We start from the raw sequence: 22,866 nt of genomic DNA, 5'->3' as shown, positions 1-22,866 counted from the left end.
GCAGAGATGCCTGTGTAGTCCTGGACCTCCTCAAAACGGCAGAAGATGTCAATCAACCTCTGTCATTAATCATACAGAACTCTAAGTTCTTGAGTACTCAAACAAAATAAAAAAGAGTATCCTGATTGGGACTTAAGCTCTGGACTGTCTTCTCTCTTTGCGAAGCAGGGTTGTCCATTCTTGTTATTGGTGCTGGAAAACCTTCAATGTTCAGACCAGCCAACCAAACAGGGAGGTAACCAAGACACCTCTAGTGGAGGATGTAAAAGAAAGCAACCAATTGTCTAATGAGCCTCAACCTCTGACTCCGATGATGGTATAGAAGGTCAACACTGCAATCACTGAACATACGCTGCAACTCCCAGCCAGTATGCCAAAGCCACTAAAGATGCTGGAACATGGTAGCACCTATTCATTGCCAACAGCGAAATGCAGAGGTGAGTGTATCACTAAACCTATTCCCATCACAGGAATGCTCTTCCTCATCCACACAAGACAACACATATGACAATGAAAAAAGTGAAAGAAGCGACATGGAGACAAGCACAATGTTCATCCCCTCTTCAAGTAATGAGTTAGAGTAGCAACAACTGATCAACACAGCAGCTGAACCAACCCGTGTGGTTCAACACCATGGAATGGAAGAAAGGATGAAAAAGTACCCAGATGCCAGTTCAACATCCAAACCAACAGAAAGAACTAGCGACAACAGAGCCGACCACTCTTCCAAAAGTAATGCGAATGAGTTATGGAAGGGTTATAAGACCTGCAGGCTGCCTGAACCCAGGGACTTGAAGGGGGGAGATGCGGTTGGGATAATGTAGCAATAGTGATAATGTAGTAATGCTGAGTATGTTGTGATAACAATGTAAGACATGAAGTAAACTAGTATAACACTAGAATACATTGGATAAAGACTTGGGATAGGTGTAGTATAAGGGTCTGGCACATATAGGGTTAAGGTGGGACTGAGTATAGTATCGTCCGCACAGCGATGTAAGAGAGCACCTGTCCCACACCTAGGGATCAGTGTAGGATTGGACAGAGCCACATGCAGACCTAAGCATGGAGGCAGCTCCTAGCTTGTATCCTTTACTGTATATTTGTAAATAGTACCAATGGTTAATAAAGACTCACAATTAACCAACTTTAGACTATGAAGACTTCATTAAAACCTACCAAGATGTAACCAATAACCCACAACCAAGGAAGAGAAGCAGTGAAACTGGTTCTGGTGAAGGAATGTATTAGCTCTCATTATATGCTCAGGGGAAAACAAGTGGAAGAAGGATTAGTGGATTGGGGTTCAGGGTGAGATGAGTGACAAACATGCAAGAGGAGTGGAGTGCACAGTAGTTGAGCAGGTAGTTAAAATGAGAAAATATAGGAATAATGGTGATAGTTATTTTTTATAGTGGAGTTTTAAGGGCGATATTATCTCATGGCTGTGTCAAAAAGAGAGACAGATAAAAGGGGGTTAAATACTTAAGAGAATTGTTTTTCCCAGAGATTGAACAATAGTCAAATGGTTAGCTTTTCTAGATAAGACACCTTGCACTATGGTGCTATAAAGTTGGAGGATTGATTAATTTCTGTTAGTCAATGAGACAAGCTTTTATAAATCTGTACAGACACCATTAAGTCATTTGCACATGACTGGAAAGGAAGATGACTTTGGGGAGCAAGTCTTCACCCTGGGCTGTAGGACAGCACGCAGACAGGTTATTCTATTTACATTAACTAAAATGACCAACCAGAGCCAAAGTAATATTGTGTTTTCCTTATTTCACATCATTACATGAATTATGTTCATACCATTTTGTTGAATATGCTTTACCTTACTGTGGAATAAAGCGGCTTATGATTTAAACCAAACTTCATCTCATCCACTGTTAACTGGGTCCACCTTCAGAAAGATTGAAGAAGTGCATGTGCAAAATACATGGTGACCTATTGCAGATCACAAAGGAGTTTCATTCTTACTGTCTTAGATTCTGCAGCCATGCAAGTAGATATGGGGTAGTTTGAACTAACTTCCATAAAAATAAGTTCTCAGGTAGCTTATGGAAGCAACTAAAGGCACCAACTCAAAAAGATATCCACAGCAGAACTAAATTTAGAACATACAGAGACAGTAATACACAAATCAGTGATTAGATTAATACTGGAACCAACAGGGATCCCAGGGAAATTTCAAAATGACATGTCCCAGCTAAGTGTGGACATTTTGAATTTTGATAGGAAGTATTTATACAGTCATTTGCAATGCAGTTCACAACTCTTAACTATTTCAATATATGATGGGCAGAAATATGTAATTATATCTGTCGATCAACATGAGGGCTGTCACGGCTGGCAGAACAAACATCTACTGTCCCAAAAGCAGTCCAAAATCAGCTTCAGTATGGTGAGATACGAAGTAAATTTCCCTCCACAGTCTCTCATTAAACATGTCCAGATTTGGATAACCTGGTTACTCAAGAGTTAATCTCCCTCTGCTTTGAACCATCAAGCAGTCACAGGTCAGGCAAGGCACAATGAGATGAAAAGTCAAGTTCCCTCTGCACTGCCCATCAAGCATTCCCAAGTCAATGATAACACAGATAGTTAAAGTTGCTTCCATTCAGCCCCATCAAGAAATACTAGGTCAGATATATCATAGATGCAGATGAAAACTTCTTTTACATTGCTCCATCATGTCAGCCACTTACAGATTTAGCTGTGAAGTAAAGATTGCTCCACATTATTGCATTGAGCAATATTGCAGAGCAATCTTGGGAGGTGTTAGAGAGAATGTTAGGGTTGGGGGGCAGGGGCAGGGGCAGGGGTGGGCTCCCAGTCTGCATGTGTAACCTCAGATGGAAATGAATGGAGTACCTAAAGAAGTAGTACAAATGGCCGCTTTCAGTTGTTACACTAGTTCTTCATGGGATCTGCTGAAGTCCCATCAAAATTATGGTAGAAGATCAGGAAGACCTTCATGGAGTTCTAAGCAAGAATCTCTTATGTAACTTGACTAACACATAACATCTGTGGCTCAATGTGTGTCTAAAATAATCAGTATGGCAGCAAGGAGCCAAAAAGTGGAATAGGTGTAAAGTGGAAAGATGGCATAGCATAAAAACAAAAAAACTGCGGATGCTGGAAATCCAAAACAAAAACAGAATTACCTGGAAAAACTCAGCAGGTCTGGCAGCATCGGCGGAGAAGAAAAGAGTTGACGTTTCGAGTCCTCATGACCCTTCGACAGAACTTGCGTTCGAGTCCAAGAAAGAGTTGAAATATAAGCTGGTTTAAGGTGTGTGTGTGGGGGGCGGAGAGATAGAGAGACAAAGAGGTGGAGGGGGGGGGGTGGGGGTGTGTGGTTGTAGGGACAAACAAGCAGTGATAGAAGCAGATCATCAAAAGATGTCAACGACAATAGTACAATAGAACACATAGGTGTTAAAATTAAAGTTGGTGATATTATCTAAACGAATGTGCTAATTAAGAATGGATGGTAGGGCACTCAAGGTATAGCTCTAGTGGGTTTTTTTTATATATATAATGGAAATAGGTGGGAAAAGGAAAATCTTTATAATTTATTGGAAAAAAAAGGGAAGGGGGAAACAGAAAGGGGGTGGGGATGGGGGAGGGAGCTTACGACCTAAAGTTGTTGAATTCAATATTCAGTCCGGAAGGCTGTAAAGTCCCTAGTCGGAAGATGAGGTGTTGTTCCTCCAGTTTGCGTTGGGCTTGACTGGAACAATGCAGCAAGCCAAGGACAGACATGTGGGCAAGAGAGCAGGGTGGAGTGTTGAAATGGCAAGCGACAGGGAGGTTTGGGTCATTCTTGCGGACAGACCGCAGGTGTTCTGCAAAGCGGTCGCCCAGTTTCGTTTGGTCTCTCCAATGGAGAGGAGACCACATTGGGAGCAACGGATGCAGTAGACTAAGTTGGGGGAAATGCAAGTGAAATGCTGCTTCACTTGAAAGGAGTGTTTGGGTCCTTGGACGGTGAGGAGAGAGGAAGTGAAGGGGCAGGTATTGCATTTTTTGCGTGGGCATGGGGTGGTGACATAGGAGGGGGTTGAGGAGTAGGGGGTGATGGAGGAGTGGACCAGGGTGTCCCGGAGGGAGCGATCCCTACGGAATGCCGATAAGGGGGGTGAAGGGAAGATGTGTTAGGCGGTGGCATCATGCTGGAGTTGGCGGAAATGGCGGAGGATGATCCTTTGAATGCGGAGGCTGGTGGGGTGATAAGTGAGGACAAGGGGGACCCTATCATGTTTCTGGGATGGAGGACAAGGTGTGAGGGCGGATGCGCGGGAGATGGGCCGGACACGGTTGAGGGCCCTGTCAACGACCGTGGGTGGAAAACCTCGGTTAAGGAAGAAGGAGGACATGTCAGAGGAACTGTTTTTGAATGTAGCATCATCGGAACAGATGCGACGGAGGCGAAGGAACTGAGAGAATGGGATGGAGTCCTTACAGGAAGCAGGGTGTGAGGAGCTGTAGTCGAGATAGCTGTGGGAGTCGGTGGGTTTGTAATGGATATTGGTGGACAGTCTATCACCAGAGATTGAGACAGAGAGGTCAAGGAAGGGAAGGGAAGTGTCAGAGATGGACCACGTGAAAATGATGGAGGGGTGGAGATTGGAAGCAAAATTAATAAATTTTTCCAAGTCCTGACGAGAGCATGAAGTGGCACCGAAGTAATCATCGATGTACCGGAGAAAGAGTTGTGGAAGGGGGCCGGAGTAGGACTGCAACAAGGAATGTTCCACATACCCCATAAAGAGACAGGCATAGCTGGGGCCCATGCGGGTACCCATAGCCACACCTTCTATCTGGAGGAAGTGAGAGGAGTTGAAGGAGAAATTGTTCAGTGTGAGAACAAGTTCAGCCAGACGGAGGAGAGTAGTGGTGGATGGGGATTGTTCGGGCCTCTGTTCGAGGAAGAAGCTAAGGGCCCTCAGACCATCCTGGTGGGGGATGGAGGTGTAGAGGGATTGGACGTCCATGGTGAAGAGTAAGCGGTTGGGGCCAGGGAACTGGAAATTGTTGATGTGACGTAAGGTGTCAGAGGAATCACGGATGTAGGTGGGAAGGGACTGGACAAGGGGAGAGAGAAGGGAGTCAAGATAACGAGAAATGAGTTCTGTGGGGCAGGAGCAAGCTGAGACGATCGGTCTACCGGGGCAGTTCTGTTTGTGGATTTTGGGTAGGAGATAGAAGCGGGCCGTCCGAGGTTGGGCGACTATCAGGTTGGAAGCTGTGGGCGGGAGATCCCCAGAGGAGATAAGGTCAGTGACGGTCCTGGAAACAATGGCTTGATGTTCAGTGGTGGAGTCATGGTCCAGGGAGAGGTAGGAGGAAGTGTCTGCGAGTTGACGCTCAGCCTCCGCGAGGTAGAGGTCAGTGCGCCAGACAACAACAGCACCACCCTTGTCAGCGGGTTTGATGACAATGTCAGGGTTGGATCTGAGAGAATGGAGTGCAGTAAGTTCAGAGAGAGACAGGTTAGAATGGGTGAGAGGAGCAGAGAAATTGAGACGACTAATGTCGCGCCGACAGTTCTCAATGAAAAGATCGATGGCATAGCATGCTGATTAGGAAAGGCATTTGTTTATTGAGGACAAATTTATAAAATCTCTACAAAATACTTGGAAGCATTAGATTGCATGAGTAGAAAGATGGAGTACAAATCAAAGTGTTTACTCTGCTGCATAAGGCATTCTTCCATCCCCGCCTGGAGTAACGTGTATAGTTTGGGCTACCTGAGTTAGGATAACATTTTAGAGGCTATAGAGTTGAACAAAGAAAATCATCCTAAGTTACAACTTAGTTTTGTGCTAAAAACTTTTGAAAAGAAAGAGATTTCTCGTATTCCAGTTTTCAGATTGGGTTTCCAGCAATAAAAAACGTTAAAATTGCGTTAAAGATTAACAGGATGCTTACCTTAAAATATTTTAACATTCCTTTGCCGCTAGGATCATGAACATATTCGTGGAATGCAACAGGCGGGATGAGAAATGTGGAATTAATCTATCAATTACAGAAGTTGTGGAAAGCCAAACCACTGTTGTTATGCCTGATGTGTTATATGGGCCAGGATATTGAGGCTGGCAACCAGGTGGGGGGCAGGGCCTGCTCACTGACGTGTAAAATGATGCGGGATGACATCGGGCAGAACTCCCAATGTCACCATTTCAATTTTCAGGTCAGCGGGGCGTAGCTGAATCAGCTGTGCGCCTGCTGACCTGTCTATGGCCTACTGAGGCCACTTAAAAAGTAAATAAGCTCATCAATAGACCTGCCCGTCCAACCTTAAGGTTGGCGGGCAGGCCGGGAGTCCTAGCGGGCTTTAGAAAAAGCATGAAGCCTCATCCATGGGTGGGATGAGGTTTCGTGAGGGTTTTAAAAGTTTTAATAAAGATTAGCGATAAAGTGATGGACATGTCCCAACTCATGTGACAGTGTCACATGAGGGGACATGTCAGGGAAATTTTGCTTCTGCTCCTTGAGCACTTTCAAATTTGGCGCCGATCTCCCTGAGGCAGCTCTTAGCCTCAGGGAGATGAGTGAGCTCTTTTGAGCGCACTCTCGGCTGAGGGAATAGCCCTCACCACCGCCCGCACAGAGAGTACATATCACTTCCCGGTGGACATCACGCTGGGTGGGCCTTAATTGGCCTGCCCACGTAAAATGATCGGGGGTGTTGATCAGAGGTGCGCCTGCCCATGCCTGCTCCCGCACTCACCGCCCCCACCCCTCCCCCGGAAGGGGGTAAAATTCTCCCCATGGAATTTGCCTCAGGCTTATTTTTTTGGGTGCTCCACCACCTCCCCAGTCCAAAAATGTCTTGTCCCGTTATATGTACGAATGACCCATTAAATATTTTCTTTAAATGTTCACATTAAATGCATACAAACTTCTGCCCAAAATGCTTCTATTTGGTTACCTAAAATTAATTATACCCATAAATCAGTCAGACTGTTTAAGCAATTTGTGTCCAAATACTTCTGGTCATAGCATGTTCATTACCCGGTTCTTATGTATCTGAATTTCTTACCAAGTATGACTGCAAAGATAGTTAAAAGAACAAAGGCATTTTTCTTGATAAAGCTCTGTACGCTTTGACGGCTGATGTTGCTGAAGCTTTTCTTAGCCCGACCAGCTCTCTTCCGCACCGCCTTTTGGAACCGCTGGACTCGACTGTCTGCGGTGGTCCGCTTGGCCGAGTCCTCGTTCAGGAAAAGGCTGTTGACGTTGGTCTGCCGCTCACTCATGATCGACTCCAGTGCGTGGCCCGATCAGTTCGACTCGTGGGCAACTTCGGAGATAAAAAAGGAAGAACGAATGAACTCAAGTTTGCCAGGCAGAGGAGTACGAGTGGGATTTAACCTGGGTTTTCAACACACGATATGACAGATCATTAGTAAGGTCTTTGAAATCAAGCTTCAGCCAACTGGAACAGAATCTTGTACCTTCCTCAAAGCAAATCACTGCGGATGCTGGAAATCCGAAACAAAAACAAAAAATGCTGGAAAAACTCAGCGGGTCCAACAGCATCTGTGGAGAGATAGGCAGAGTTTAGGTTGAAACCATATGACTTTTCTCCAGAGCTAAAGAGAAGTAAAAATGTGATGAAATTTGTACTGTTTAAGGTGGCCAGCGATAAATAGAGGCAAAGGAGATATTGCAAGAGATGTCATGAACATAAAATCAAATTGGTGTTAATGGTAGTGGTATTGGCTAAAGGAGGTACTGATGGTGGCATTAAGGATAGAAAGCAGAATGTGATAATAGCTGGAGAAGAGTAAGCACTCTGGAAAGAACAACGTGAACAAGTGACAGATGGCCCTAGTGGGGGTGGGGTGGTGGGAATAAAGATCGAAAATAGGATAAAATTTGGGGATAAAACAGTGAATAAAAATGAATATAAATAAGAATAAAAACAAAAATACGTGGATAAAAAATAAAAAAACTAAATAAAAATGAATATTGAAAAAAGGGGATTAAAAAAGGGGTGAGGATGGAGGAGAGAGTTCATGGTCTGAAGTTGTTGAACTCAATGTTAAGTACGGAAGGCTGCAAAGTGCCTAATTGGAAGATGAGGTGCTGTTTCTTCAGTTTGCGTTGGGCTTCACTGGAACATTGCAGCAGGCCAAGGATGAACATGTGGGCATGAGAGCAGGATGGTGTGTTGAAATGGCAAGCGACAGGAAGGTCTGGGTCATGTTTGCGGATAGACTGAAGGTGTTCCACAAAGCGGTCACCCAGTCTGTGTTGGTCTCTCCAATGTAGAGGAGACCGCATTGGGAGCAGCAAATACAGCACACCAAATTGAAGGAGGTGCAAGTGAAGTGCTGCTTTACGTGAAAGGAGTTTTTGGGCCCTTGGATGGTAAAGAGGGAGGAGGTGAATGGGCAGGTGTTGCACCTTCTGCGATAGCATGGGAAAGTGCTATGGGAGAGGGATGAGGTGCTGGGGGTGATGGAGGAGTGGACCAGGGTGTCCCGGAGGGAACGGTTCCTATGGAATGCTGAAGGCGGCGGGGGGGGGGTGGTGCGGAGGTGAAGGGAAGGTGTTTGGCGGTGGCATCATGCTGGAGCTGGCGGAAATGGTGGAGGATGACCCTTTGAATGCTGAGGCTGGTTGGGTGAAAAGTGAGGACAAGGGGGGCCCTATCATGGTTCTGGGAGGGAGAGGAAGGTGTGAGGACAGAGGTGTGGGAGATGGGTCGGACACGGTTGAGGGCCCTGTCAACCACAGTGGGTGGGAAACCTCGGTTAAGGAAGAAGGAAGACATGTCAGAAGCGCTATTTTGGAAAGCGGCATCATCGGAACAGATGTGATGGAGGCGAAGGAACTGAGAGAATGGGATAGAGTCCTTATTGAAAGCAGGGTTTGAGGAGCTGTAGTTGAAGTAGCTGTGGGAGTCAGTGGACTTGTAATGAACCTGTACCTGTAACTTGTGCCTTCCTGTCACTTATGGAAATGACTCATGGCAGGGTGCCCAAGTAGGAAGCATATGCTGTACCAATGTGAGGTCCCACATCAGTATTACATCTTCTACATTTGTAAGTTTTGGTTTCATTCTCTAAAATAAACAAACAATCCATAATATTTTTTTCCAAACTTTATTTCCCTGAACTAACATATTTATCTGCCTAAAAGAATGAACAGAGATGTTTACAGTGAGCCCATTGGGCTATACTAGTTTTATGCAGTTCCCTTTTAGAAGTAAAAACATGCAGTTTGGATTTCAGTCACGATTTGCACAGAATAAGAGACCTGTTGATATTGTAAAAAGTATGGATCGAGTTTATTACCATGGCAAAACAACCGGTGAAATGATTGAATCAAAATACATACACTGTAGTGTATATTTAATCATCAATGCTTAACTGAAAATGGTAGGCAACCAAAGCAAATGCACAAATTCAAAACCAAATGCCGGTGCCCAAACTAGGATCTTTAGATCAGGACACTGCGTACACGATGCTAAACTGAACATTTGATGGAAAAGAAGCATGAAAGTTCACACACTAACATTGTCAAGTATGAATTGTTTTTAAATCTGAACGGCCCTCATGTTGGACAATAATAGTCTAATCTTTTTAACCTATGGTCTGAAAATTAGATTTTGCAAGTATTTAACATTTATAAAGGAAGAAAGCACTTTCAACACAGATCTTAACGTTTCTTTGTTAAATATATTACTTACACTTGACCTATGAGGCTGCAGATTACTGTTGGTGATAACATTGAATGAATGATGAACACATGGGTGATATTTCAGTGTCTGCTATTTTAACAGAGGTATTAACCCATTTAAAATAAAAATTGAGTTAGACATACCTCTGTTATCACCAAAAATAATCTCATGACCACTTCCATGCCCAAAACAATCAAGGCAACTCAGTGGTTTGACTAAAGTCATTAATCTAATATGTAGGACAGAAAGGTACTGATGTAGCCCTATTCCTTCAGGGTTCGGATCCTCAATGAAGTACCTAAATGATGAAATCCGTATGTACTTCAGCCCCTGTAGTGTAGGAATGATGTATTGGTTTGTAATTTAATATATTTTAAACTCATTATTCCTTTTTAAATGTCCTGTCCACCACTTTCCCTGTTATCTGCTGAATTTGCTTGTCTATATTTGTTATGAAAAAATGTCACTTTTCCATGTTTTTAACTTGATTACTTATACTGTATGAATTTTTGATGTAAGTTATGCTGCATTGCAGTCTTTGGGTTGCGAGTGTGTTTCTTGAGTAAAATATTATTAATTATTATAAGATATATATATATCTATATTATATATATATATATATACATACACACACACACACACACACTGCTGAAAAGAGAGATATGCTGTCTAAGCTTTTCATCTTGCACTCATCAGGACATATTGTAAGATTACCAACAGTAAAGGGAACAACAATTTAAATCCCTGGTTCATTCCCTATTGTGATGCTTTGATTGTTTACACATAAAGATTGGGATTTGAGTTCAGGTTTATCTGTGAGCCAATATTAAAAGCTGGTGCATTGGTGGTAAAGCTTCCAATTTAGCTAGATACACAATGTTAATCGTTCCCTTCTAATGCAGCCCTTTGGGATTGAAAATGACTTGGTTCCAATCTGGTTTGACGGGTTCCGTGATGGCTGCTAGGTCTGTCACAACAGTGGATTACAGCCTTTAATTACTTATGGGCATATTGCACTTTGAAGGAAGGCATGTATTTAAAAAAAACACATACAAGCGAAAGCTGGCTGAGAATGTAAAGTAACCACTTTCTGGAAAATTCCTCTGTAGATTATGCTTGACTGACTAGTCCAGAGAGAACATGGAATGTTGCACCTAAAAAGGTGCCAAGGCCTGCTTCAGACCGAGACACTTGAAAGGAAGAGATGAAATGCAAAAGACTGAACTTTTATCTCCTGTGGCTGTGAAGACAATGGAGATTACCACATCTCATCAGAAACCATCTCCTGATGAGCTATATCTCAGAATGTGGAAATGATCTGAGTTGAAAGAAAACAGACTCTGGACAAAAGACATGTTTGTTTTTTCCCTTCCAGGAATACACAAGGAAATTGATTAAAAAGCTAACTGCAGACCTGATCTGTGTGTTGTAGTTCTGGCATTGTAGTTCTGGTGTGCTAGTGAGAGTCATAGCAGAAGAAGATCAAGTAGGCACCCATTTGCAGCTTGTAGTCAAAAGCTCTCTCCTCTCTCTGTTGCTGGAGGCAAGTCAGCAAAGCCACAATCAGAAAAGGAAATAGGACAGTTTCTTCAGCTAAATTGCAGAACCAAGTGTCTCCAAACCAACTGCTAAACTGCTAAAATCAGCTCTACCAGAATCACCCAACTTAACAGCCGTAACAATTCACCATCTATGCCTCACAGACAAGCCAAAAACGGATTCGTTTATCATTGTTAACTTTTATTTTTGGACTCAACTTCTCATTTCTGATCTGTGTGTATGTATGTTGCATTTTTATTATTTTTTTCTCAGGTTTTAGTAACTAATAAACTTACGCTTTCTTTGACTCAAGAAAGCCTGGTTAAATTGGCTCCTTCTAAAACATAAATACATTTGGGCTGGGAAAAGGTATCCAAGAGGGAAGGGATCCCTTTAAATTAACCTTGTTGCGATCAACCAAGGGGGATGAATAAAGAAGGGGAGCTAGCTCAATTCTCCTCACTCCGGAGCGTAACAAATTGGGGTCCCGTTCGGGAAGTTAACAATTTGGGGTACCTCATCTGGGATCATAACAAATTGGGGGACCTCACCTGAGAACTGGTCGTAACAAGTCCAACAATTTGGGGGACCTCACCCAAAGACTCTGTCACATGTGAGGCAGGTGGTGCTTAGAAGGTTAGGTGGATGAGTTTTTAGGAGGTTTTGTACTCCCGCCAACACCTCAAGTTCACCCTGCATGTTCCTGATGAGTCTCTCGATGTGTTTGGTACCTTTCTGAATGAACCTTCCCCATTTTGGTCGGTCACAAGCCAGGGACTCTAATTGTTCATGGCAATGTTTGACTTCAGTGGTACTTTGAGGACATCCCTAAAGCATTTCCGTTGTCCACCTGGGAGTCTCCTGCCATGATCAAGTTCCAAGTAGAACTGTCGCTTTGGGGGTCTAGGATCAGTTATCCAAACATGTCCTGCACAGCGGAGCTGGTTTTGAGTGATTGGTGCCTTGATACTGGGCATGTTGGCTTGGGAGAGGACACTGCTGTTTGACTGCCATTCTTGCCACCGGAATTGGAGGATCTTGTGAAGGCATGGCTGGTGGTACTTCTCCAATACATTGATGTTCCTGCTGTATATTGTCCAAGTCTCCAAAGAATATAGGAGCATGGGGCTCACTACTGCCCAGCAAACCATGATCTTGGTCTTGGGTTTGAGATCCTGGCCCTCAAATACTCTTTTCCTCAGTTGGATGAAGGCTGAGCTGGCACACTGGAGGTGATGTGAATTTCGTCATCGATGTCTGCTTTCGTTAGGAGGAGGCTCCCAATATAAGGAAATGTAGACAATAATAATAGATTACTTCTTCAATACAAGGACCAAAATGGGAACATAACACTGTCTAATTGTCATGTAGAATGTCTGGTCTTGCATTGATAAAGGCTCTGGCTGCATTCCAATCTGACCAAACAGTTTCCTTGTTCCCCTTTGCAAAAACATGCAGCTATGCAGTGTTATGTAAATATATAAAATGCAAGAATGGCCAGTAATTGCTCAAGATGAAGGCAATTTCTTTAGCAATCAAGTTCCTGCCAAATCCAAATGTAATCCAAAATTCACATATGTTCAGTTTGTTAATACTTGCCACAGAGAGAAACTAAACCTACTTTTACTATATAAATTCTGTGGCCTCCTCTTTGAAACAAGGTGATAGTTGTTTTTCATATTCTTTTTGGCACTTGACCAAAAAAAATGACTGAGGCATACACCTCCTTGTCATATGCTACATACTATTTAGATAGAGTCAAAAGTTTATGATTCATTCTAATTAACACGAAAAAAACATTCTTTCCAGTTTTTTGACACCTTTACTGTGTAAGGTGGTTGCTAGAATATGCCTTTGCTGCATTTGGCTCTGGTAATTACTTTTAAATCCCCTGCAAGATTTACATGCCAGAGTATGTGTGTTCTGATAAGATTCTATGTGTGGATAAAACATACAAACTCCATCCTTTACTTCCATCTCTCCAACCATCTTGGTATCCTTGTGATCACATTCCCTTTAAATATCTGTATAATTATCATTGCCACAATTTTCTTAAATGGTACCTTGAAAGTTGATTTTTTGAAAACCTATATAAATCACATCAACCGTATTTTGTTGCATTTAACTTCTGTGTTGTTTCTTCAAAGAATTCCCTAAGGCTGGTCAAGTCTGGGCTGCCTTCTAGAATCAAAACTGAGTGACACTGATTAGCTCATTAACTTCTCTACCTGCTTAATTCTGTGTCATAACATGTAGTTGTTTCCTAATAATACATAACTGGCTTATAATTTCTTACTTTATCTCTTTTGTGGTCTTGAACAGATAACATTTGCAACCCTTCAGTCAGTTTTCTTTGCCACTGAGAGGAGCTGGTTAGTCAGCTTGTGTGTGTTTCAATAAACACCAGTTTGGGTTCAATTCCTGCCTGGGCAGAGGTGAAATCAGGGCCTGCCTCATTGCCTGCCCCAAGCTTGTTGCAGATTCAAATTATATTTGAATTATAGTGTAATGGTTAAATCCCAAAGATGCAACATTTTTAAAGCCTCTTAGAGCACTAATTAGAATGTCTGGGTGATAAGAACAGGAGTAGGCCATTCGACCCCTTGAGTCTGTTCTGCCATTCAATGAGGTCATGGCTGATCTGTAACCTAACTCCATTCACTAACCTTGACTCCTTATTGCTTAATACCCTTGGCTAGCAAAAACCTATTGCTCTCAGACCTAAAGTTATTAATTGAGCTGGCATTTATTGCATTTAGAGAGAGAGAGAGTTCCACACTTTTACCACCCTTTACATGAATTTTTTTGTTATTATTTTTTCATGGGTGTGGGCGTCACTGGCTAGGACAATCCCCAATTGCCCTTGAGAAGGTGGTGGTGAGCAGCCTTCTTGAACCGCTGCATGCTATGTGGTGTAGGTACCCACAATGCTGTTGGGAAGGGAGTTCCAGGATTTTGCTGCAACAACTGTAAAGGAATGGTGGTACAGTTCCAAGTCAGGACGGTGTGTGACTTGGAGGAGAACTTGCAGGTGGTGGTATGCCCATGCTTCTGTTGTCCTTGTCCTTCCAGTTGGTAGAGGTCTCACTTTTGGAAGGTGCTGTTGAAGGATCCTTGGTGAATTGCTTCTGTACATCTTGTAGGTGATACACACTGCTGCCACTGTGTGTCAGTGGTGAAGGAAGTGAATGTTTAACGTGGTGGATGGGGTGCTAATCAAGCGAGCTGCTTTGTCCTGGATGGTGCCAAGCTTCTTGAGTGTTGTTGGAGCTGTACTCATCCAGACAAATGGACAGTATTCCATCACACTCCTCACCGGTGCCTTGAAGATGGTGGTCAGGCTTCCAGGAGTCAGGAGATGAGTTACTCACTGCAGGATTCCCAGCCTTTGAACTGTTCATGCAGCCACAGTATTTATTTGGCTAGTCCAGTTCAGTTTCTGGTCAATGGTGATCCCCAGGATGTTGATAGTGGGGGGTTCAGTGATGGTAATGCCATTGAATGTCAAGGAAAGATGGTTAGATTCTCTCTTGTTGGAGATGGTCATTGCCTGGCACATATGTGGCATGAATATTACTTTCAACTTATCAGCCCAGTCTGAAAATTGTCCAGGTCTTGCTGCATATGGGCATGGGCTGCTTCAGTATCTGAGGAGTTGTGAATGGTGCTGAACATTGTGCAAACACCAGCAAACCCCCACTTCTGATCTTATGATGGAGGGAAGACCATTGGTGGAGCAGCTGAAGATAGTTGGACCTAGGACACTACCCTGAGGAACTCCTTCAGCAATGTCCTAGGTCATTGACCTACAACAACCACAACAATTTTCCTTTGTGCTAGGTATGACTCCAATCAGTGGAGCATTTTCCCCCAATTCCCATTGACTCTAGTTTAGCTGGGGCTCCTTGAAGCTACATGAGGCAAAATGCTTCTTTGGTGTCAAAGGCAATCACTCTCATCCCACCTGTGGAGTTCACCTCTTTTGTCCATGTTTGGATCATGGCTATGAGATGAGGTCAGGAGCTGTGTGGCCCTGTTGGAACCCAAATGTAGTATCAGTGAGCTGGTTATTGCTGAATAAGTGCCGCTTGATAGCACTGTCAACAATCCCTTCCTTCATTTTGCTAAAGATTGAGAGTAGACTGATGGGGCAGTAATTGGCCAGGTTGGATTTGTCCTGCCTTTTATAGACAGGCCAAACCTGGGCAATTTTCTACATTGCTAGATTGATGCCAGTGTTGTAGCTGTACTGGAACAGCTTGGCTATGGGCACGGCTAGTTCTGGAACACAAGTCTTCAGTACTATTGCTGGAATGTTGTCAGGGTCCATAACCTTTGCAGTACCCAGTGTGTTCAACTGTTTCTTGATATCACAAGGAGATAATCGAATTGGCTGAAGACTGGCATCTGTGATGCTGGGGACCTCAGAAGAGGCTGAGATGAATCATCCACTTGGCACTTCTGGCGGAAGATGGTTGCAAATGCTTCACTGATATTTGCACTGATATTCTGGGATCCTCCGTCATTAAGGATGGGGATATTCGTGGAACCGCCTCTTCCAGTGAGTTTTTAATTGTCCACCATCATTCACAACTGGAGTTTATATATGATCAGTTTGTTAAGGTTCTGTCTATTGCATGCTGCTTCCACTGTTTGGTATGCAAGTAGTCCTGTGTTCTAGCTTCACCAGGTTGACATCTTATTTTTAGGTATGCCTGGTGCTGTACTCTTCATTTGAACCCAGAGTTGATCCCTGCCTTGATAGTAATGGTAGAGTGGTGGATATGCCGGGCCATGAGTTTACAGGTTGTGATTGAGTACAATCCTGCTACCGCTGATGGCCCACAGCACCTCATGGATATCCACTTTTGCGTTGCCAGTTCTGTTCGCAATCTATCCCATTTAGCATGATGGTAGTGCCACACAACACGACGGAGGGTATCTTCAATGCGAAGACGGGTAGTCACTCCTATCAATACCTTCATGGACAGATGCATCTCTGACAGGCAGATTGGTGAGGATGAGGTCAAGTTGGTTTTTCCCTTCTGTTCGTTCCCTCATTACCTGTCCACAGACCCAGTCTAGCAGCTATGTACTTTAGGACTCAGCCACCTAAGTTAGTAGTGGTGCTACTGAGCTGCTCTTGGTAATGGTCATTAAAGTCCTCCACCCAGAGCACATTCTGTGCCTTTGCCACCCCCAATGTTTCCTTCAAATGGTGTTCAACATGGAGAAGCACTAATTCATCAACTGAGTGGGGGTATGTGTGAAGGTGGGGGATGGAGATTGGTAAATGGTAATCAGCAGGAGGTTTCCTTGCCTATGTTTGACCTGATGCGATGAGACTTCATGGGATCTGGAGTTAATGTTGAGCACTCCCAGGGTAACTTCCTCCTGACTGTATACCACTGTGTCACCACCTCTTGCAGGTCTATCCTGCTGGTGGGATAGGACATACCCAGGGATGGTTATGGTGGTGTCTGGGACATTGTCTGTAAGGTATGATTCTGTGAGTATAATTATGTCAGGCTGTTGCTTGACTCATCTGTGAGACAGTTCTCCCAATTTTTGCACAAGCCCCCAGATGTTAGAAAGCCGTATTTTGCAGGGATGACAGGGCTGGGTTTGCCATTGTCACTTCTGGTGCCTAGGCTGTTGCCGAGTGGTCTGTCCAGTTTCATTCCTTATCAATTTTTCTGTAGTGGTTTGATACAACTGAATGGCTTGCTAGGCATTTTAAAGGGTGGTTAAGAGTCAACCACATTGCTGTTTCCTAGCTTCTCACCTGAATGGCTGGTCTCTCATTTCCCCCAGAAGTGGAAAAGTTACTCTCCATCTACAATTCCATTCAATATCCTAAAATCAGATCAGCGTTTAACCTTCCACATTCCAGGGTATATAAACCTAGTTTATATAATCTCTTCTCATAATTCCAACCCTTGGAACCTTGGTAACATTCTGGTGGATGGACACATCATTCCTTCCAACACCAAGATATCCCTTCTAAGATGCAGCACCCTGAAGTTTAAGTATTGCTCAGATGTGGTCAAATCAGGATTTTAAAGTGCCCCTTTATATTCGAGCACTCTAGTTATAAAATCTAATATTCTATTAGCTTTCCATGATTATATTTTGCACCTGACTACTGATGGGAGTGTTACTAAACTATTCTGAAGCAAGAATCAAAAGCCATATTACTTTAGTTTCAAGACAATGGTGTCATTGGATTTAGTTCTGTTTACTATCAGTGTAGCTGTAAAAAACATTTTTTTTGGATCTTTTTTGTTATTTTTTTCTAATATTCTCTGTTAGCCTCAGTAATCTCCCTTCTTATAGCTTTCCTGTATCTTTTTATATTTGCTCATGATTTCTTTCATATATGTGTCCTGTAATCTCTTTGTATCAAATTTGCGTCTCTGATGAAACATTACCTGGGGAAAAATCCCTAATACAGCCCCTTTCATTTGCATCCATTGGAAAGAGCCAGTTAAATCAGAAACTAAAGTTATCAGGTCTTAGATAACTTTCTGAAAACCATGGGTTAGTCTGAACATTCAAAATATAAGTTAGGCATATGAATGGTCAAGCTTACCTGCAGCTGAGATCTCAAATTAACCAAGGGATAAATCACTGCACACTGCATTTTAATTGAAACAAAACATTAGGTAGCAGAGATAAGAAGATAAATTTTCTTTATCAGTATGTCCCATTAGTGCCTGCCTATGGTGCATTCTGATGAGGAAAATGGAATGGAGACCTGCTACTTTCTTGTATAAACATAAAAAATAATCCACAGAATAGGATTCAACTGGTCCTCTGGCCTGTTGTGAAGCCTTACACATCATGATGCACACACTCCCCACCCACCCAGAATCATATAAACCCCTCGTAAGGTCAAAAAAGCAGGTTAACAACCCAGGGCAATTATGGAAAGAAAAACTATAAAATTCCTCTCTGACTCTTTAGTAATTAAAACTAATCCAGGAGAACATATTAATCCTGATTTATTTTACAATGCACCTGACTCTTGTTTGAGGTGATGGCTTCCTCATTCAGGAAGAGGTCCAGCTCTCTCTTGAAGGAATACAACCAACATTCACCACATGAGCCTGCAACCTATTCCACAGAGCCACAATTCTCTGGGAAAAGAAGTACCAGATAATCCAATTTTGCCCTCATATAATTTGTAAATGTGACCCTGGTCATCCTTAACCTATTCAGTTAAAATAATTGGTCCATGTACGCACAATCAAATACCCTTCATTATTTTATAAAACTCAATCAAATCATCCCAAGTTTGTTTTTCTGGAGTTTACAGACCTGGCTTTTTGAGCCTATCTGGGTAGCGAAAGTGTTTTAAGCTAGGAAATCAATCTTGTGACCCCACCCCCCACCACCCTTTCAAAAGCCGCACACCATGCCAATAGATGAAGTCTAGACACAGATTTTAAATGAGTTCTAAGCAAGGTCTTGTATAAGAACAACATGTTTGTTTTGCAGTGAATTGTCTGCGAATTAAACAGGATCTCTGTTTGTTTTAGCTATAGCTTCACAATATTGGTCATGAATCTTTAGAAGGTAATGCACCATAGCACCCAAATCTTTCTTTCAACACTGGCTTCAATTATATTCCCTGCAGATGTCTTTATGTTTAGCATTAGATATGCCCATATATTTAGCACTATATTTTCCTAGGTTAAACATTATTTGCCAGAAATGGAGAGATCTACTTGCACTGGTTACCATCCTCTTCAGTCCTAAAACATGCACAAAGCTTGGTATTGTATACAATGTTCTTGTTCATTCCTCCAGTAACTACATCCAGGTCATGAATGGAAGACAGTAAAGAACAAGGGTCCTAGCATGGATCCCTCAAGCACTACTGGTAACTGGTGTCCAGGCATTCAGCCAATTCCCAATCCATTTCAGCTGATGACCACCAGAGATGGAAGTTTTATCCTGTAACAAAGCTGTGACAAAGGCTTTCTAAATGTCCGAGCAGGCAATATTTATTGCAAGATGCACATTTCTCAGGACCAGATAGACAGAAGCAGGAAGAACCTGCCTGAAAGAGATATACCAATTTAAATTATATTAAAAAGTTAATACACACTCTTAATTATTTTCCTCTATTAATACTAGTCATAAATATGAAAATTTCACTGCCTATAAATAACTTGGATGAGCAATTGCAGAGCTGAGGTGCAAAATTCTTTAAAGTGAGAAATTGTATTTGTTGTAATTTTTTTTATGGCTAGTGTTTACCCTTCTCTGCCTGACTGTATGAGAAAAGTTCAACCTCAGAGATATAGAAAAGTACAGGAAGGGAAGAGAAATTATGGAGTATCCAATAAACTCAAAACCTATACCTCTTCACTTATACCTCTTCCAACAACACCTTCAGTTGCCTATGTCATTTGAATGACTAAGTTTACACAAGGCATAGATAGTTATTTCACAAGTCTTGAGGTTTTGCTTTCTTTCCAGCTCCCCATGTATTTGCACAACACTTTTCTCAGGTCTACCAAAATCATTAGCTCCCACATGGACAACCACCACAATGACCACTCATCCAATCTCTCAATTGTCTATCTGTATGCTTCTTGATGCCTTCCAGTGTTGAACCTGGAAAACAATAGGCTGTTCTGGACACAAAACCTCGGTCATATATATAACTATCTATCCCCTTTTATTTAGTTTCCCACCTCTAATATCTGTCTCCTCCTATGCTCACTGTCTCCCAACAACTCCCCCTACCCCAGTTTCACCATGTATCATTCTGATGCAATGATTTTACTGAGGGCTATATGGTTCACATTATCTCTACTGACTTTCATTTTCCTTAGAAACCAGCTCCGTGATATCAGGGAATATAAATTAGTGTTTCTGAAAGAAGGTTTCGTAGGAGGTAATTGAACAAACAGTTGTAGGGTAACTTTGGATGGAGCAACACTAATGGGTTGCATGTTCTAGATGTTATGGTCGTTTGACACTGTTTTTCACGTAACAAACAGGAAGAGTTTGTTAGCTTAAGTTCTGGTGAACTTCCCTCTTGTTTCCTGGTTTGACTTTTTTCATGTCATCTTCTTTCTACTCTTTCTTTCCTTTCTTATCTTGGTGTAACCATGCTGTAGAAACTCTGCCTGAACTGTAAATTAGTTGATGTATTGAGCAATTCGCTGCTTAAGTTTAGTAGCTGAATGATAATTAATGCACAAGAACCTACAAATTAGGAGCAGGAATAAGCCATTTGACCCCTCGAATCTGCTCTGCCATTCAGTAAGATCATGGCTAATCCGATTGAAACATAGAAACATAGAAAAGAGGAACAGGAGGAGGTCATTCAGCCCTTCGAGCCTGCTCCACCATTCATTATGATCATGGCTGATCCTCTATCTCAACACTGTACTCCCGCACTCTCGCCATATTCCTTGACGTCTTTAGAGTCCAGAAATCTATCTATTTCCTTCTTAAATATATTCAGTGACTTGGCCTCCACAGCTTTCTGTGGTAGAGAATTCCACAGGTTCACCACCCTCTGAGTGAAGAAATTTCTTCTCACCTCAGTCCTAAATGGTCTACCCCGTATTCTGAGATTGTGACCCATTGTTCCCCAAGCCAGAGGAAATATCATCCCTGCACCCAGTCTGTCCATCCCTGTCAGAATTTTATGTTTCAATAAGATCTCCTCTCATTCTTCTAAACTCAAGTGAATACAGGGTCTAGTTGGCCAATCTCTCCCCATACGACAATCCTGCCATCCCAGGAATCAGTCTGGTAAACCTTTGCTGCACTGCTTCTGTGGCAAGTATATACTTAGGTAAGGAGACCAAAACTGCACACACTACTCCAGGTGTGGTCTCACCAAGGCCCTGTAATGTTGCAGTAAGACATCTTTGCTCCAGTACTCAAATCCTCTCGCAATGAAGGCCAACATACCATTTGCCTTCTTAACTGCTTGCTGCACCTGCATGCTTGCTTTCAGTGATTGTTGTACAAGGACACCCAGGTCCCTTTGTACACCAACATTTCCCAATCTGTCACCATTTAAATAATACTCTGCCAATTTGTTTTTCCTACCCAAGTGGATAACTTCACACTTATCCACATCATACTACATCTGCCATGCATTTGCCCACTCACTCAACCTGTCTAAATCGCCTTGAAGCCTCTTAACACCCTCCTCATTGCTCACATTCCACTAAGTTTTGTGTCATCAGCAAATTTGGAAACATTACATTTGGTTCCTTCATACAAATCGTTGATATATATTGCGGTACCCCTCTAGTCACCACCTGCCACTCCGAAAAAGACCCAATTATTCCCACACTGTTTCTTGTCTGCTAACCTAATCTCAATCCATGCCAATATATTACCTCCAATCCCATGTGCTTTAATTTTACACACTAACCTCTTATGCAGGACTTTATCAAAAGCTTTCTGAAAATCCAAATACACCACATCCACTGGTTCACCCTTATCTATTCTGCTATTAATGTCCTCAAAAAACTCCAGTAGGTTTGTCAAACATGGTTTCCTTTTCATAAATCCATGCTGACTTTGTCAAATCCCATTGATATTTTCTAATTGTCCTGTCATCACATCCTTTATAATAGACTCTAGCATTTTCATTACTACTGATGTTAGGGGAACTGGTCTGTAATTCACTGTTTTCTCCCTCCCTCCTTTTTTTGTGGCCTCAACTCCACAGTCCGCCTACCCCGATACCCTTTGATTCCCTTGTTAGTCAAGAATCTATCTACCTCTGTTTTAAAAATATTCAATGATCTTTCCTCTACTGTGCTCTGGGGAAGAGAGTTCCAAAGACTCACAATCCTCTGAGAGAAAAAAATCTTCTCATCTATGTCTTAAATGAGAGACCCCTTATTTTTAAACAGTGTCCCATGGTTCTAGTCTATCCCATGAGGGGAAACATTCTTTCAGCATCCACCCTGTCAAGACCCCGCAGGATCTTATATATTTCAATAAGATCCTCTCTCATTCTTCTAAACTCCAATGGATACAGGCCCAGCCTGTCCAACTTTTGCTCCTGATATAATTGCACTCCATCCACCTCCCCAATCCAGGTGTCAGTCAAGTGAATCTTTTCTCAACTGCGTCTAACAATTTTTTGTCTTTTCTTAAATAAGACGACCAAAACTGTACACAGTACTCCAGATGTGGTCTCACCTAAGCCCTGTGTGGCTGTAGCAAAACATTCCTATTTTTATATTCCATTCTTCTTGCAAGAAACTACAACATTCCATTTGCCTTCCTAATCACTTCTTGTACTTTATACTAACTTTTTGTGATACATGTACCAGGACACCCAGATCCCTCTGTACCACAGAGTTCTGCAATCTCTCTCCATTTAAATAATATGCTGATTGTTTTTATTCTTCCTGCCAAGTGGCCAAATTTACATTTTCCCACATTATACTCCATTTGCCAGATTTTTGCTCACTCACTTAACCTATCTATGTTCCTTTGCAGACGCCTTATGTTCTGTTGACAAATTATTTCCCTATCTATCAGTAAATTTTGCAACCATATATTCGGTGCTGCCATCCAAGTCATTGATATAAATTGTATATGGTTGAGGCCGGAACACTGATCCCCGTGCC

General features: G+C 42.5%; 1 protein-coding gene across 2 annotated transcripts in view; it reads right to left on the bottom strand.

Annotated features, from left to right (window-relative positions):
* The window catches only part of slc1a6 (solute carrier family 1 member 6), a 149,942-nt gene that overhangs the window by 56,815 nt on the left and 70,261 nt on the right, over positions 1–22,866 (bottom strand). Inside the window, exon 3 of one of the 2 annotated variants that reach the window (XM_041204598.1) lies at positions 7,055–7,315. The exons of the other annotated variant lie outside the window; for it this stretch is intronic. Coding sequence (XP_041060532.1) covers positions 7,055–7,271 — 217 coding nt within the window. The 5' untranslated portion in view covers positions 7,272–7,315. The remainder of the gene's footprint in view (positions 1–7,054; positions 7,316–22,866) is intronic. 2 annotated transcript variants of the gene reach the window in all.

The sequence above is a fragment of the Carcharodon carcharias genome, chromosome 14, assembly GCF_017639515.1.
Source record: "Carcharodon carcharias isolate sCarCar2 chromosome 14, sCarCar2.pri, whole genome shotgun sequence".
NCBI lineage: Eukaryota > Metazoa > Chordata > Chondrichthyes > Lamniformes > Lamnidae > Carcharodon > Carcharodon carcharias.
Note: the sequence above shows the minus strand (reverse complement) of the source record. Positions and strands in the feature narration are given on the sequence as shown.